Below are 17470 nucleotides of genomic sequence, written 5' to 3'. Positions count from 1 at the left end.
TTTGTATACTGTATATCGGAAAAAGTCTGATAAAGCCAGAAGCAGTCCAGACTGCCTGACCACTTCACCTATGTTCACCGCAATAAGGAAAATAAAAGACATATTTGTCAGTGCACAGTACAGTATTGTTATACTGTATATATTATACCATCGGATTATTGTAATACTGTAATGGTAGTGAAAACTGTTTAAAAACCATAAGTGCGATCCAGACTAATGCCTGATATATCAGAAATAGGCCGGGTTAGCAAGGGGAAGTCTGGATGTCGCATTTATTGGAATTTCGCTTTTTTTTGGAATGGCTTGGACCTCAATTAGTCCGTTATAGTGAGGTCTTACTGTATTGAATGATACTTGTGCGAATTTCTACCTTGGGTTTTTTCTGGCTGATGATGCATAACGTGTGCCTGTAGTCACAGTTAGAAAACAAAGTACTGTCTGTAAGATATGAGTAACCGTGAGGTGCCATCAATTAAAGATTGTGATTGTACTGTATAGGCTGTGAAAACTTAGCTGGTGTATTGCATTATGTAGTGATGTAGCTAGTGTACATTGTGGAATGGCTAATGAAATATCTTGTTTGTTATTGATGTTTTCAGTACGTTACATCTTACTAATGCTGTTTATCTTATGCCGAGGATTAGTAAACACATTTTAGATAAATAATTTATATAGCATAACATATACAATAATTGTTTGTTGCAGGAGTTTGTGACCTAAATGCATTGAGCATAAATTTGTATACTTTTGTAAAGCATTTACAAGGTGTCTCATCAAGTCTGTTGTTTTAGACAAAGTGTTTGTGCTTAGTAACATGACATATTTATTTTACCACAAGTAAGTTATCCATTCACACCAGCTGGCCATCTAGTTTGTAAATACAGTACATCACATGTATGGTATTAAAGTGACTATTATTATTATATTCATGTAATATTCATGTAAGTGAATTATTATGGATTAGACTATTAGAAATCTATATACAGTTGCTGTAAATTAACAAACTTGACATTTTTGTTACATATGAATTATAACGTTAAAGAATGACCCTCCTCGTATTTATATTTGTTACCATAGTCTGAGTGAATTTCTGCCTGAATTATTTATTTAATTAATTCACTAAACTTGAGCCTCTAAAACAAGCAGCATTCTTTTACCCAGGAGTATTAAAATATTTTAGGCATTCAAGCTTGCAAAATGCCTTAAGAAGTTTGGTAGATTAAAAAGTAAAGGTAGTAGAGATACCGTGACTTGTGATTTACAGGGTCTCCATTGTTTTGTATTATAGTTTCTAAAATTTCCATTCCTCCTTCTGGCCGTCTGTAAGTCATATCATTATATGAGTTAGAATAATTAAAACTTAGTCAGCCAAACCAATTTAACTGACAAAACATTGCAGTGTTTATACGCAGCTGTATCCAATCTAATATAACATTACATTTTACTGAATGGCAGGAGCAGGAATGGAACTTTGGAGGCAAAAGATGTGGTAGAAAAAATTATTGTGTGGATTATACACACTTAGAGATAAAAGTTCATCTAATTCAGTGCATCTTCTTACTTGGGGAATGTTTATCACATTCCACCTTGAAGAGTTATACCAGAGGGAATCATTTATGGACAGGAAAACATACCAAGCCTCTCTCAGCTTAGGAATTTTGGCCAGTAAAGGAAAGTGAAAAGCAGAAAAGATGAAATATTAGTGAACTTTTGTTCCATGACAAAGAATGTTTGTTGGGTATATTTTATGGTGGAGATTGTTTGAAATATTCTGAAAGGTATCAGACCAACCCTGTGTGAGTTTCTTTGTCTTCTTCTCCTTCTTCTTCTTCTTCTTTTTTTTTTTTTTTTTTTTTTTAACCATGTGTACTGTTCAGTAATCATATTTAAATATATTAGCATATCCTAGGCAGTATTTGTACTAATCTGATAGTTGAGGCCATGTTAACCTCCTGGAAGACCTGAATATGATAATTTCTTTTCCCAGAAGCAGTGTAATACTATATATATATTTTTTTTTTTATACTATGTACTGTTCAGTGTTCATATATACATATATTAAGATATTCTAGACAGGATTTGTACTGAGGTGATAGTTTAGGCCACGTTCACCCCTTGGCACACCTGAACATGATACCTGAATATGGTAATTTTTTTTTCTCCAAAGCAGACACGAGTGTTGCATCAGAGACTTAGAGAAACATAGAAAATATATTAATCAAGAATATAATTTTTCCCGACATATGTGAGCTCGTCAAACAGCACTTAGGTTATTGATTATTGGTGTAAATAGGCAACTTCTTGCATACTGTATATCCTCCCATACAAATACAAGCTAAAAATTCCTCTGTATTCACCCTTACTGTCACATCATAATGTAGGCGAGTTTTCATCAGTTATTGATGTATTGCCCAACCAGTCTGAACACCACTGGCAGGGCTCGTTGTTGTTACAAAATTGTATCCACCTTGAACAAGTTGACTATTTAATTAAATTTAATAATATTTTATGTTCTCAACATAGTGGAACTTTTTATTGACCTGCATGGTGACAGCAATAATTTCTGATGATGATGTCGCCTTTAGGATGAAAAAGGATTATTATTTGACTTGGTAGGTTCAGAATAATTGATCATGAGACTGATTTTTTATTTATTTATTTTTTTAAAGTTATTTTTCCCCTGAGCTAGACCTAGATAGATCATATTGCCCTGCAAGGGGTACAGGAGAGCGCTACCCCTCCCAGCAAAGGCAGCTACCCGGGCGGGGCGTGAACTCTTGACCTCACGATCTCAAGTCCAGTGCTTTACCACTGAGCTCCCCTGCTCCCCTAGAGACCCTGATGGCAGAGGACAATGTGAAATGCAGGTGATTTGTTTGTGGCCACCCCTTCCAGGATTAAGGCATCTAGGTAAAAATAGATAAACCTGTCATAGAGGCTTATAAAGTAACATAAGTTTAGTTCCAAATCTGTGACCCAGAGTAGCAGAGGAAGATGCATCAGTGTATGTGAAAAATAGGAAATGTGCTGCTAGGATTCAGAGTTGCACACAATGCTCACCTCACTGTAAAGTACTGTGCTGTTAAACTGTGTATAGCACGGTACTTATACCTAGTGTCATGACATAAACTCTGTCAGTATGGCGACAACTTTTTATAGTAGACTAAGTAGGTATTTCTATGCTACCTCAGGTGTAGAAAGGGTCAGAAGTAGTTCTCATGAATTTCTTGAATGTAGTGTTTTGTGTGTGTGTGTGTGTGCTGTTTCTGCATCCTCTTTTATCATGACATAGCCATCACTCATTGAGCCATACATGATAAGCCATAGCCATAATTCTTCTATGGTGTTGCCTCTAGTCTTCAGTACTGTATGAAGAATTTTACCTGCATACTGTCAGGGGTGTAAAGATATAATGGAATGAATACCCGAGTTTCGCCTGTACGCTGTAATCTAAAGAAACAATGGGATACCTGAATTATACACACCTGCTGTTGATGGGCGTAAAGATTGCTGCTGTTGTTGTTGTGGCCCCAGGTTTATCTGGACATGAACCCAAAGAACTGCAGGCTAAAGGTGCCCTCCTGCAGTCCACAATCCTTCTTTCTGGTAACAGGGAGAAGGCTGTGGCACATTTGTAATTTTGTATACCTGGTCAGTGGAGCCACTCCATTATACTGGTACCACCATATGAAGGAATTCTCCAGCACTAAGTGTATGGAAAAATGAGATACTAAAGAACTGTAGTTGAGATGAAGGATATGAAGTGTGGAGTTTACATAAAATGGGAAGAATGAGAATGAAGTACTGTACTGTACAATGCACAAAATGAACTGTACTGTTTCAGATAGTACATAAGCATTATATATATATTAAACTGTATATACTGAGGACATGACTAGATATGAAAAATGATACATTTCAATCTTCAGATTGAGTGAACAGTTACAAACATGAAGATATGGAAAAAAAATATATATATATATGAACAAAAATTGATACCAGTTGCTTTCCTACTTACAGACCTAATTGGTTCCGAGAACCAGTTGTCACTGAGAAAATTTTAAAGTCAAAATTCACTTATGCTTGAGGCAAAATATTGTAGAATATTGTACCCCAGTGCCTTCCTAGTTGCTGATGTGGTTATTTGTATTAAGAAAGCACTGCTGGTAAATATTGCAACTTTTGTTACATAGTTTTACAGTGAAGGCAAAATATGGGTATCAATGCTGTATAAAATATTTTGCCGAAAAATAACAGTAAATGCTCCTCAAAAAACTTCATATCCCCAAAAGTTGGTAACTTAAAAGCTCATGCAAGTAGGGGAGCAAGGGTACTTTTAATGTTTTATGTCATTCACAGGTTTAAAACTAGAGTATGGTTCTGAAATTTAGATTATTCTGGGACAATAACAACTTTTCAAGTTCCTGTGTGATAGATTGATCCTCTTGTGTGGTTGGTGGAAAGGAAACCATTTCTTGAAGGAGAACATTCTTGAGGTCTATGGTGTTGAGGTGAACATAAACACCTTCCTTGGGCTGCAGTGTGAGTACCCTGGGGTCCAGCTCCACAGGGTAGGGAGATGAGGGGCTGGGGACCACATCTAGCCCAGACAGTAAACAGGCTAGCCCAGCTTTCACACTCAGCATTGCAAACTTCAGTCCTGAATCACCAGAAGGCTTAATTAGAATGTCATTATTCAAATTTTAGGATGACAGGCAACATAACTAAAAAATTTATGTAACCTAAATCATCAAAAGGCTTAGTTAGAATTTTATTAAGCAAGTTTAGATGTGTCAGACAACATAACTGATCAGTGTATATAATCAAAATCGTCACAAGGCACAGGTAGAATTTCATTATTTAAGGTAATATAACTGGTGAATACAGTATTCTGGTTAGTCTTCACAGTCAGCACTTTAAGCTTCAGACGTATATAATCACAAGGTATATTTATAACTTTGTGCATTAAACTTTAGATTGCTGTATTTCATAACTGGTGTGTGTATTGTATATTAAATCCTCTACTATACATCCCCTTTCCACCTCTCATTTCCTACCACCTTCCTCCTCTCCTCTCATTTCACTCAGTCTCTCCACTCCTCATTCTCTTTACTTACCAATACAGCTGCGAGGTCCAGTGCCAAAGGGTAGATAGGTGTAGGGACATAGCTTGCCCCATCTGGCTGTGGAGAGGAAACGCTCTGGTTTGAAGCATAGCGGGTCCGGCCAGTGGTGAGGGTCGCGGTGTATACTCCACACGGGTACCAACACAGCTGTACCCACATCCACCTTCACTCCACATTCTCCCAGGCTGTATGGAGTGCAAGGAGAAAATATGTTAGAGAGATTAATGCTACCCACAGGTGATTCTGCAAGTGACAGGCCAAAGGTTCTCCTATGAGTATGCTCCAAGAAACTCAAGAAACCATTTACAATATTGGGTGGTAACTGTAACCAAGAAATGGACATGTGGTGGTCAACTGGTTAAGTCACCTCACCTGGATGTTTCCAATGAGGTTTATAGCCCAATGAGAGATTGATCTTTATTGCTAACAATACTGTACTGTATTATCCAGTACTCAGGGGCATGATACTGGTCTTCCTCGCTGTAAGTGTTAGCCCTTCCTGTCCTGGTGGTAGGGCATTACAGGATTGGAAGAAGGATGGATGAATGATAATGCATACTTTACATACTGTATATATATCTACATTCAGCCAGACATTCATTCTGAAGGGGATGGCCTTGAGCAAAACCATCCCGGTCTCGGCCACTTTCATACTTTCTCCGTCACTATTTTTAGATTCTACCTGACTTCATCATTATGTGTGAATGAGTCAGCAATATATTTTTGGTGCTCATAATTATGCTGATACTGACCTGTAACTTTTGGTGCAGACCCTTTCAATGACAGGTGCAGCAGGGTACAGCCTCAGCACCTCATTAACCACAGCATCCAGGTATGGTAGTGAGGTGAGAACATCATGCGGCACTACACCACCATTTCTGTGTGCAGATACCATGCAACAGATCAACACCTTCATTATAAGAGCTTCCTTCTCTGTTTCAGCCTTCTTCCTTGTTTCTATCCCTCCCCTTTCCTTCTACCTCTGCCTTCTACCCTGCTTCTACTCCTCCACCTTCTTTCCCTTCCTGCCTTCTTCTGACCTTCTCATTGCTTCTTTATAAACATTCCTTTCAACCTGTCTGCCCAGCTCTCTCTGTTTCTTTTCCTTGCCTCCCTTCACCCTTAGCTCCCTCTGTTTCTCCCTCTCCACATTTTCCTTGTCTCCCTTCCTCCCTCCCTTTCTGCCTTCCCTTCTCTTCATACCTGAGAATGGTGTGTGCTATTTCCCTCCTCAACTTGGCCCTAACTGGGTTGTGGTGGGCCAGGAGATGTAGGGCCATGGACAGGGTATTGGCTGTGTTGTCATATCCAGCCAGTAGGAACAGGATGGACTGTGCTGCCATCGTGTCATCAGAGAGACCTGCAGTAGTAATAGTGGTTGTTATACTAATACAGTACTCTGCTATCAGTATGTATTGTAAGGGCTGGATTCCCTATTCCTTACATGGGTGGGCAGCACTACTATATATACTAAAGCTGTGTTTTATGGGTCCACAAGAGACTGTCTTCAGAGTATTTCCATCTAGGTATGGCCTCCAGTTGTTTACATGACTTTGGCTTTCTTTTGTTCAGTTCTTCCTGAGAAGAGCAACTTTTTTGTAAGCTCCCTGCCATTGGCTCTTTCATTTTTGCGTTCAAAACTGATCCTTAGGACCAAGGGACACCATTTCTACTTCCTTCTGTCACTGCTTATCTCTTCCACTACCCTCCACACAATGAGTCTCTCTCTCTCTAACCTTGCCTGCCATCCCTCCATGTCTCCATCAGCATATCAATAAAGTCGCCTCTATGTAGACCTGAACTTCGTCGCATCTTCAATGTATGTGACACCACCTGGCGGAAGAAATGGAACTCCTCGCTGGTGAACTGCAGCCCAAGAGAATGGGCCACCTCAGCTATTTTAGGAGCCACTGCCAATACCAACATCTGTGGGTGAAGAAGGGAGTTACACAGACCATACAGACTCAGAGGTCCTTTTGAAAACTAGGATTTCTCCATTCATCCATCCATCCATCATCCAATCCTTCATTGCACCATGAGGTGCATAGGAGCCTGGGGCTAGGCAGTTGGTCCTGACATTTAAGATGAGAGTGAATTTGTCACTAGCTCATTTTATAATGAACTCCTCACTGATAAACTGCAGGCAGAGGGAGTGGGCAGTCTCTGCCAGTATTGGAGCCACTGCCAGTGCTAACATCTGTAAAGTGAAGGAGCTACATAGGCACACACACTAGGAGTTACATAGGTACACTGACCCCAAACTCTTCAGCAGAGCTGGAATTCATCACTTGTAAACTGCAGGCATAGGGAATGGGTTGCCTTTGCTAGTTTATGGGTCATTATCAGCACTGTAGTTCCATCCTACAATTTGATATGCCTGAGTTATGAGGTAAGAATGAGTTTCCTTGGTTACTAGTCAAATCAAAACTACAGTTTGACTACATTTAGTTATCTGTTGAGCTGAAAGGGGTAAGGGAATTTTGTCAGGTTATAACAAATGCATGACACTGTATAGCAACTGTAGGTGTGCAAGGGGATTACACAGACCAAACAGATCCAGAGGTTCTTTGTGCTCGCATTAAAAGAGTAAAGTGCCATACGAGCATATAAAAATGAACAAATGAGGAAAAAGTGCTAGGAACCTAATCCCACAAGTATATTTGATTTATAAAATAAATATTTAAGATTTTACAATCTATAGTTTGTGATTATGCACTGAGAAGAGCCATAAAGTGCAGCCTTATCTTTTGAGTTGATAAGAAATAATTGCAGTGCTGATAGACAGTTACATAACTTTCTGAGCCTTATCTACCGTAGTAGCCTGTTCAGTTTTCGTCAAACTGAGATAGTGTACGCAAAATTGTCGTGAATGGATACGAGATAGGTTACTTTTAGAACCTGTCATGCACTAAAACTGCAGGGCCATACTGTAGGTGGCTTAGGCTAAAACTAAAATTGTGACAGGTGAAAGCCTCAACCATCCAGTCATTCGATGTAAAGTTGCTTTCAGGTGACTCTGCACTGAGTGACAAGTCAAATGATTTACTGTAACCCAGGAGACCATTTGCTAAGGCGGATATTTAGTAATATGGTCAAATGACGCCTGGTGGTCCAGTGGGTTGCGGATCTCTAAAAGGATGGGGTTTGCTGCTCAGTGGCTAGGTCGTTCTTGCTTTACATGTCGGGAATGACTAGTCTAGCTCTGGGCCCCTACGCTTAATGGGACAGTAAATCAATTATCCTAAGAATGATGGCTGGATGGAAAAGTGATTTAATCCCCTAGCTAGGCAACTATGGCCATATAGCCCCGCTAGGTTACAGGAGCGCGCTACCACTCCCGGCACGGCAGTCCCGGGCAAGGCTCGAACTCACAATCCCCCGATCACGACTCCGATGCTCTACCACTGAGCCATCGTGCCCCCTGGCTAGATGGAAAGAAAAATGTTGCAATCAATCAATCTTAAAACTTAGGGCAGTCACAATGTCTCTGATTTTCCGCCAAGAATGCTGATTATACGAATTAGAGTTTTAAAAAATCTTGAATATATGTTAAACACATCAAAGCAAGCACTCTGTACCTTTTACAACAATATATATTTCAATTCAGTTCAATATAGAAGTAATCTCATGAGCTGAAGAAAAAGTCTGGATAACCATACATATCTCTTCCCTCCATGAAGGTGAATAAATATATAAGTAACAACTCGATATATTTAAAACACACATAAAATAGCATGGGAGTAATTTAATGACCACAAAATCAACGTAAAAACATAAATTTGGAAAACCGTACTGAGGATCAGGCAGTCAAATTTTAGGCGGGAAACTCAATGAAGTTACTGAAGTCAGTTGATGAGAGGCAATCAAAAGGGGTGGATACATCAAACTTTTCCCTCCTCAGATAGTAGTCATGTGTCATACTGAGCTTCATGCAGTCGATAGATACAAATTTTCTTTAATTACTTAGCGAAAGAAAGTGATAAGTGGCCTTGATACAGTCTAACCCATTGCCTTAAAACGGAGGTGATAGACAGTCTAGAAACCAAATGTGTGAAAACGTGACTGGGTAGACTGCCAACTTTCTGAAACCGTAGATGCCAACATTGTCTGAAAACGTGGATACCAAGAGTCTTAAAACGAACCTTGATAAATGGTTAAGCTTAGATTTCAAGAGTGCTGTAAAGCGGACCTATTGTGGAAGTGATTAGATGACACAAGTACCTTAAATTGCGGATACCGACAATAGTGCTTAAAAACGGACTTCGATGAAAGGTCTGCTGTAGATACCAACAGTGTCTTTAAAATGATCAAGATAAACCCAGTGCCAATATTAAACGGAATATCCTTGGTGCCACGGCGGGGGAGGACGAGCTATGGGATTTTTAAGCTGTGAAAGGACGAAAATAACCGTCATGTTAAACTGAACAAACTATAGATGTGTTAAAACGTACCTTGATGGCTCTGACTGGTGATAGTTGGAATATTCTAGCGGCCATGGTGGGGAAGGATGATGCGTCACTAGTCAGGGCGTCACATTCGATGCCGAAGGCGCAGGAGGCGATGGTGTCCATGGTATAGCGACCACACAACTCACGTGCCTGTTAACAAATGCACAGGTTAGATATAGCATTGTGAATTACTGATGCTGTGTTAGATATTATTCTGAATCACTGAATGTTACGTTAGATATTATTCTGAAATGCTGAATGTTACGTTAGATATTATTCTGAATTGCTGAATGCTGCATGTGTTAGATAGTTTGAGCTACTGAATGCTGTTAGATGCTGTTCGAAATACTGTTGTTTTTCTGTATGTCCTATTTCAGTGACAGGTTTGAACATCAAGATTTTTTAATATCGTTACCGCAATAGCCATTTTTTTTTACCGCTATACCACACACGTAAATTACAAAAATAAGATATAATGATTCTGAAATAGCCTACTGGTTGTGATTGATGTCCTCTTTCAGTAATGGTTTGATTGTTAGAATTTTTTGCCATAAATCATAAACAGTATCTTAACCGCCATTACACGTACAGGCTACCGATTATCAATAGGAGTGTTAAATGTACTGTATGTCCTATTTCATTAGCGTAACATGATCAAATATAACGATTTTTTATAGTCTTGTTGATGGTGTCTCTCGGGAAGTGCGGTAATGTATATTTTTTCTAAATAACAGAGGAAGGAAAAGCAGATGAATAAAAAAAAAGAAATATTCCATACACCAGATTACTGGCGTCCTCCATTCATAAGAAATCTGTAACAGTTGGACTTGAACAGCTGTAGGTTGAAGTTTGGGGGGGAACAACTCAGGGGAAGCGAGTTCCAGAGAGATGCAGTTCGGGGAATGAAAGAATTCTGATAGGCAAAAGTTCTGCAATTTGGGTATGTGGCATTCCAGTCATGAGCGCTGCCAGATGCCCGTGTAGCCTGAGGGAAGGCATGGAGAGGTGGCACAATGGACGCAACTTCGTCTGAGCATTTGCCGTAAAAGTATCTGTAAAATAATGCAAGGGAGGCAACATTCCCTCTTGTAGGGGAGGTAGTTTAATAGCCTGTTAGTTACTCCAGTTAGCATGCATTAACCTCTCCACAAACTTACATGATAATTTTATATAGCTGGAGACCTCTTGTAAAGGAACTAATGAAGGTTAGAGACTAAAAAACTACGAAGGTTATTATCTAACCCCTCCAGCTCAACAAACCTATTTTAAGGTGAATGACGTGTGCATATAGCAAGGAAACTGATATTAGACAGTGTGTTAAGGTCGGGTTTGGTTTGATTTAATAGCTTATGATAATTTTGCGTGAAACTAAATCTAAATACATTTGACAATAATATATACTGTGCTTGGAGGGGGATTACCTTATTGATTTGAGATATCGCGGGAGAGTTGAGTGATAGTGTTTAATCTGGGGAAAAAAAAAATAGTACAGTATATTGAAAATTAATCATGGCAAAGGTGGGGTCAGACGCAATGAGGAGTTAGCAGCGGTGCTCATCTCCGTCATTGTGCATAAATAACTAATGAAGGTTATGAATCACCCACCTCGACATGTCCCAGCTTTGCTTTGTCCTTAGCGAGTGTGGCAAATGCGTGTGCGTGTGTGATGAGCAGCGGGTAGAGCCTCCTCGTCTTAGTGGCGGTGAAGGCTGGCGACACCACACTCCTGATGTGACGCCAGTGTGACCCACGGGCGTTGGTCAGCATGTCGTTGGCGATGGGGTTCACCTGTAGTACAGCGGGTAGGTATGGTTTTTGTTTTAACCTGTAGCAGAGTGGTTACATTGTGGCTTCTGCCTTGACGCTGAGGTAAACGCACGAGTCTTGTTTCATTGCTTGCACTCAACCGACTACACCAATTGAGGTAAACAGAGGGGTGACAGAGCTGGTACTGGCATCCATGAAGTTTGTCATGTCACCTGAGAGTTCTTAGACTACCCCATAATTAGACTTGGCCATCCAGTGTTTGTAAATCCTAGACATGCTTCTGACCAAATCGACGCGGTTAATGCCATAATTGTTTAACTTCTGCTCATTCGACCTAGCCAACCTAATTCAGTTTGTCTGGCAGCTAATCTAAAAGTCTCATTCATTGTAGTAAAACAGTCACATCCACTCTGACTCTGGCACTGGTCTTACATATGATAAACTGGAGTAAAATAACAGTGGACTCATTCAAGCTATTAACTCCTACAGTAATTTACCTTGGCCAAATCGAACGTCCTCCTATCCGCAAAGTGGTCAAAATCCCTGACGAGGATGCTCCTGATCAGCTCCGGGTTACCGATGAAGAGACCCGGCTTAAGCATGTCGTAGAACCCACAGAAGTCTCGCCCATTGTACTTGTAGTACAGCTCGTCGAAGAACTGTGAAGAAAAGAGATGGCAATGAAAGTGTGATTATACTCGGTGCAATGTCAGAGCATCACTTTCGTCATTTTCATTGTCATGTTGTCATCATAATCATCAACATTATTACCTCCGCCAACGAAGTTGGAGGAGGTTATGTATTCACCCATGTTTGTCTGGCCACACGATATCTCCAAAAGTTCTCAGTGACTTTCAGTGAAAGTTTGTGGAAGGATGGACCATGGGCCAAGAATGAATTGATTAGATTGGGCGGATCCGGATCCTGCAAGTGCATTGACGGAGGTATGCGCACTGTGAGTGCTTTCTAGTTGTTACTGTCGTCCTCGTCATCACCACCATGGCACGTTGTTCAGACCCTGCGTGTAGTACACATCCGACTTGCCATGCTTTATCTCCGCCAGCAGAGTTGGAGGAGGGTACAGTTCACCCGTGTTTGCTTGACTGTCAGTTTGTGAACAAGATATCTTAAAAAGTCATCAGACTGCAATGAAATGTGGTCGATAGGTGGACATTGAGTCAAGGAAGAGCTGATTAAATTTTGAGGTGGATCCGGATCCGGTTGCAGAAATAAATAATTTACTGGAGTCGGCGGAGGTATGCCATCTGTGAGATTGTGTAACAGCAAGCTAAGTCCGTATTATCAATAACTTCCACCAAAGAAACTGGACGGAGGTTGGTTTATCAATAATGGCTGATACTATCGTTGACGTTTTCTCCGGCTACTTTCAAGTTTCATTGTGTATAGATCTGCGGACATATTTTCCACATTTCACAACCATACAACCTTACACATCTCACCATGAAACTTACAAGCTCGTGAACTTCGCTTTAACGACACAGTCCTTCAACATAACCTCAATAAAAAAATCTCTGGGAGCACCTGTTTAAAGTGGCCGGTGTTACTGCAGTCCACTTGATATCCAGCAACAAGAACGCCTGTAACCTTCGCCTTCGTCACATTCATTTTCAAACTCCAAGACTGCATATCTCCACTTGTTAAATATCTCCCCACAATCTCATTTCTATCAGTAATGAACACTGATGAACCACATGGAACTCCCACAGCAACCGGGACCTGCAATCTCACGAGAGTACTTCAGGCACCTTGATAAACAGAAGGGGCTTAAACAAGATATCTTGGACAGTATTTTTAAGCGATTTTGAGCCCCTTGATTCCCGGTGACATCCTTTCTATATTCGTTTCATTTTGACAAGGCCTAAAATTGTTATCTCTTCATTTCGAATGCCGAGCTTTAACAGTAGAATAACTACACTCTGCTTTGACTAGGTGCAAAATTGCCATCCCTTCCTCTTGAATGCTGAGTTGCAACAACAGATTAACACTAGAGATATGATTCTACCCATTTTAAAAATTTAACTGAGCCCAAAAATATCTCGCCGCCTTGAATGCTGAGTTGTTAGAAGATATAACACTAGATTATAATGTTACATGCATTTTACCTGAACTTTGTCTGAAATTGCCATCTCTCCATCTTGAATGCTGAGCTGTAACAGGAGATAAATACCAGAGTTTGGTGCTGGCCACGACGACGTGCAGTGAAAAAGATATAGGACCGTAGTGTTGCCCCCCCACAAACTCAATGGCTGTTAGCTGGGCACGAATCCATCTTAGAGCAATGCAAATGCCCTAAGTTATTGTGTCTGTCTACACCCCTTCCCTCTCCCTCCTTCCCACCCCCCATTCCTAAACTGAAGGCGATGGTGATGCCAAGAGAGATAAGATGATGATAGTGACGATTATACTGAAGATTAGTTGTCCCGCCTCGCTTTTTTTTTGTTTTTGTTTTGTTATTGGTTTGTGAAGATGACGATGATGATATGAAGACTTGAGATCATGCCTATTGACCTTGGGGTGGTGATATGCGTCGCTTTTACTCTCAACTACAGTCACGCACACACACACACACACACACACACACACACACACACACACACACACACACACACACACACACACACACACACACACACAGGCAGACAGACATATAGTTTTCCAAGGATGTGAGCTATGCAGTGTACTAGTGGCACGCGCTCTCGGCAATGATGCATCTTGAGAGGGGACTTTCGTTTTGTATATACGAGCATGTGACTGTTTTCTGTATTTGCAGGCAACGGAATGGGCCGGGAAGTGGTTTGTGCCGGGAGAAAAGGCTGTCCACATCCTGAACTGCGTTAATGTGAGAATACATCAGTTTCAGCTCGATTTGGACCTGCTTGAGGTACGTGATGTGATGTTATGTTAAATGTTGTATGGTGGGAATTTGTTAGGTAGGTAGCTATCCAGGATTTATGCTTGCCCGGGAAGTGGATAGATATTGATTCATGGTTAGTCACACCGTCGAGCTATTAATCTTTGTGTGTGTGTGTATGTGTGTGTGTGTGTGTGTGTGTGTGTGTGTGTGTGTGTGTGTTTGCGCGCATGCGTGCTGGGAAGTTACCACATGACATATTAATTACCCTTCTCCGTACACCTAGTGTGTTTGATAATTTGAATAGATGTGACAGGTGAGTCATTCAAAGTGTCCCAGTGCAAATACAGCGTCCTACCGTCCTGGTGTCCTACACTACACCACTGTCTACAGTCACTGTACTTTAGTGTCCTGCTCTCCTAACCTGCATCACGACCGTCTTCAGCCACTATTTTAGCGTCCTACCTTCCTTCTATCCTACACCATACCATTGTCTGCACCCACTCTGTTTCAATGTCCTGCCTCCTATCCCACACCACACCACACCACACCGTCTAGTTGCCGTTTTACCGTCCAGCCCACCTCTTATCCTACACCACACCATCTGTCTGCAATCACTGTTTCAGCGTTCTACCCTCATCCTATCCTACATCATACCACTGTACCACACCGCTACACAATATAGGTAGAGGAGAATACGGGCCAGTGAGACTAATTTATGCCGCAGTGGACTCTGTAACCCGTATGGTAAGCATGTAGAGGCCCTGACCTATTGAACCCAACGGCGAATTTAACCCTATGACGACAAGGCCCCGCTGCTGTGATGATTAAGCTCGTTCAGCGGTGGTAAGGATGGAATTGTTAACCTATATACGGAGGATTTACACTCTGACCCAGATTTTTGTCCTGCTTCAACTTATTTCATACGGCTTAGTACTGGTATCATTTTCATAAAACTTCTTCGCGACTAGCATCATATTCTAGTGATAACCTGTTGTTATAACTGAGCCTTCGAGATGGAGAGATGGCAGTTTTAGGCCAAATTAGTGTTGTTGTTGGTCAACCGCAGTCTGTCTGACAGTCAACCACTGGGAAGCAACAGCCCCTGCAGGGCCGTCCCTTGCAGTGGTCGTCCCTTGTGGCTGTGGCAAGGCTCTGAGAAAAGTGTGGAGGTTTGGTCGTGAGTGGATGCCGCATTTGTCTCTTCATCCATTTAATGGGAGCACCATAGTAGGCTCCACTTCACCCCATGATCTGGTTATTTGGGTACCAACCAGCGCTGTAAATGATTTCTTGGGTAACAGGAAATGATTAGACTTGTCACTCAGTGTACAGCACCTTAAGTGGAATGAAGAATAAGAAAATGTGACAGGAAGGAAAGGGAATGTCAGGAAGAGAGGAGGGCAGAGACAGGAATAGAGTGATAAAGGTAAATGAAGAAGTAGACAGCACATCAGGTGAGTAGATGATGGTCGCCATCACCTACCGCTCCAAGTTTGAGTAAAGTAGGTATAGTGAGAGTTAAAGAGTAAGGGCATGGGCGTGATGCTGATCCTGTGCCAGTTACATTCATCCATCGGTGGCAAGAATAAGCACCGCAAAACAAAGTAAACCATATAGCCCCCTGAGTTACGGAGATGAGCACGGAAGCGAAGAGTCTTATTGCATCATTCATTTCACCCCTACCTCTGCCTGTAACCCCAGCCAGTTCTAATAATCTCGGGGAATTTTCACAAGCATTCTCAATTGATATCTTCAGTCGTAGGACGTAATTTGCATTTGTACTGATATTCACTCCAGGCGATTGTATACAGCACAATACTTGGCCCTCTGAGTGTATTGGGCTTAGTGACCAACAACAACAGGAAAAGCAACATCAACAACATCACCACCACCATCACCACCACCACCATCAACAACAGTAAGAGCATTGCTGTTGTGTTCACATGTCTGACCCACAAAATCGGCAGTTTATCGGGAGTCCAGGCAGTGGTAATCTCACTAGGTTAGAAATTCACTGTGCTAAGACTAACAGGAAGGTGAAAAATAGTGCCACTCTGTACCGCCTCACCCCACCCCTATACCACTGAAAGTGTGACACAGTATGGGGGTACAGGGAGGAGAACGTGGTAAAAAAAAAAAAAAACTCTGTCTGTCAATCTATCTACCTAACCTTCTGTTCTTGTGTCTGTATATCATCCACACCTTCCATGCCTCTTTTCTCAGCCTTGGATGGGGTAAGGTAGGGTAAAAGGCTAAACCCCGACGACCAGTTGAACTGAACTGAATCGGTACAGAGACCCAGGAGGAACAAGAGCAATCCGAGATTGTAAACCTCCGCCAAGGAGGAGTGTGGTAGATCTAATGGAGATGTTAGTTTCGTTTCGTTTTTGAAGGCTCCATCATGCTTGCATGCGTCGGCCTTGGTCATCTAATGGCGGCTGTCCATGCTGCTCGATCTCTGGCAGCTTTCCTATTCAGTCTCTTATCCCTGAGGCCGACATTGTAGGTCCGATGATTTCCCAAATTATACTTTTAGTTCATGATACCCAAGAAGGAATACTGTGGTCTTGCAACACTAAATCAGGATATGGGTTTTTGTTTAAAGCTATACGTCATTGAACAAGTATATATTTAGTGTTAACATGACGGCAAATGTCACAAGGAATTAGCGCATTACTCTCACCACTGCCAGCGGAACAACACACGTCCTGGGGCTAGTTGTCGTTGGTCTGCCATTGTTTCACGTATAATATTATGCATGCATATCTCTCTCTCTCTCTCTCTCTCTCTCTCTCACCTCCATGAAGGGTCGCGTCAGGCCCATACGACTGAAGGTATGACCCAGTAAGGTGGTACCGGGAGGGCATGGTACCCCTCTTTCTGCCCAGTACCGGTGTCTCTCTCGCAAGTACCGGTACACCAGTAGGCAGCAGGACAGTAGCAGGAGGGAGGTGATTAGCAGGGAGGTAGGGAAGACGGGGTGAGACTCTACTGCAGGAGGTAAACATTCCTCTTCTTCAGTGCTGTAAACCTCGGCCATTTTGAAAAGCAGGATTTACTGAAGCTGTCTTGTGTAGGAATTATATCAGGAACTTATATCACCAAGGCACCGTTAAGTCCTCATAAATTAATATTCTTGAAAATGTTTTGGATAATAATAGTTCTTAAAGGATCGTATTATCACTCCCGATATTACCCCAGATATAATTGTCAAAAGACAGGTGTATTTTATATATTTATTTATTTATTTTTGG

At 41.4% G+C, this 17470-nt stretch overlaps 1 protein-coding gene across 1 annotated transcript; it reads right to left on the bottom strand.

The window, feature by feature from the left end:
• Positions 1 to 4367: 4367 nt before the first annotated feature.
• Positions 4368 to 17256, bottom strand: LOC145405615 (putative cytochrome P450 6a13). Its single transcript, XM_080276942.1, has 9 exons — positions 17014 to 17256; positions 11839 to 12000; positions 11180 to 11362; positions 9578 to 9724; positions 6863 to 7052; positions 6330 to 6486; positions 5879 to 6004; positions 5118 to 5311; positions 4368 to 4660 (listed from the first exon to the last, which is right to left on the bottom strand). Exons 1-9 carry the CDS (start codon positions 17254 to 17256, stop codon positions 4368 to 4370), a joined length of 1695 nt encoding a protein of 564 aa, XP_080133068.1.
• Positions 17257 to 17470: the final 214 nt, after the last annotated feature.

Source organism: Coenobita brevimanus, chromosome 67, assembly GCF_032717465.1.
Source record: "Coenobita brevimanus isolate Jiangsu-jjx chromosome 67, ASM3271746v2, whole genome shotgun sequence".
NCBI lineage: Eukaryota > Metazoa > Arthropoda > Malacostraca > Decapoda > Coenobitidae > Coenobita > Coenobita brevimanus.
Note: the sequence above shows the minus strand (reverse complement) of the source record. Positions and strands in the feature narration are given on the sequence as shown.